Source organism: Sinocyclocheilus grahami, unplaced genomic scaffold, assembly GCF_001515645.1.
Source record: "Sinocyclocheilus grahami isolate Dianchi unplaced genomic scaffold, SAMN03320097.WGS_v1.1 scaffold927.1, whole genome shotgun sequence".
Lineage (NCBI taxonomy): Eukaryota > Metazoa > Chordata > Actinopteri > Cypriniformes > Cyprinidae > Sinocyclocheilus > Sinocyclocheilus grahami.
Window position 1 is genome coordinate 89,757 of NW_015506106.1, and position 1,071 is coordinate 90,827.

Consider the following 1,071-nt stretch of genomic DNA (forward strand, 5'->3'; position numbering starts at 1 on the left):
CAGTGTCACATGATCCTTCAGAAATCATTCTAATATGCAAATTTACTGCTCAAGAAACATTTCTTCTTCTTATTTGTCACTTTTGATCAACTTAATGAATCTTTGCTGGAAAAAGAAAATAATTAATAAAAATAAGAATCTTTATGATCCCAAACTTTTGAACTGTAGCATAAATTAGTTTATTGGTGATGTTGTTCCAAACTTGTAATGCAGAACATTTTTCCTAAAATGCTTCAAAAACAACTAAAATCACCGCCTTAAAAACAGTCAGTCTGATTTGTGCACTATATTTCAGTTCTTATGAAGCCATATAATAAAATATTGGAAATGAGGAAAATATTTAAATTGAAATTGTTTTACTGATACTCATTTTTATTTACTGAATATGATGAAATCAGTTGCCATCATAATGGAAAAAGAGTGCAAAGAGAGTGGTAACAATGACAGAACTTTAATTTTAGGTGAACTTTTCCATTAAAGCTGCATTTATATGTATTTGTGTGTAGATTTGACTCTGGTAAAGATGGCTTCATTGATCTGATGGAACTGAAGCTGATGATGGAGAAACTTGGAGCTCCACAGACTCATCTTGGCTTGAAGAACATGATCAAGGAGGTGGATGAAGATTATGACGGCAAACTCAGCTACAGAGAGGTGTGTGTATAGTTACAGCTCTGTTAGGTCTGTCATCGTCCCTGATGACTGATTTAATCTAGTGATTCAATCTTTTGAGAGATTACACTCCATGGAAACACTTCAAACTCACCTACTCAGATGATCCGATCATAGCATGTTTGAGAGATAACATCTCTGATTACAGCTCTGATGTGGCTTCACATTTAAATATCAATCACATTAAGTCACCCTAGATGATTTTCACCTGGCGAATGATAAAATGGGCCAAAGCTATCCTATAGATTTACATGACAAAGGAGCCACACACATGTGTAGGTTCAAAATATCATAAGGAGTACCAAGCATCCATTCAGAACACCCTAGCAACAACATGGCATACTAACAAACACCTAAACCTAAACTATATATATATATATATATATATATATATATATA

General features: G+C 33.4%; 1 protein-coding gene across 1 annotated transcript in view; it reads left to right on the top strand.

Moving 5' to 3' along the window:
- The window catches only part of LOC107564379 (EF-hand domain-containing protein D1-like), an 8,810-nt gene that overhangs the window by 4,438 nt on the left and 3,301 nt on the right, over positions 1-1,071 (top strand). Inside the window, exon 2 of the mRNA XM_016249442.1 lies at positions 507-654. Within this exon, the coding sequence (XP_016104928.1) occupies positions 507-654 (148 nt within the window). The remainder of the gene's footprint in view (positions 1-506; positions 655-1,071) is intronic.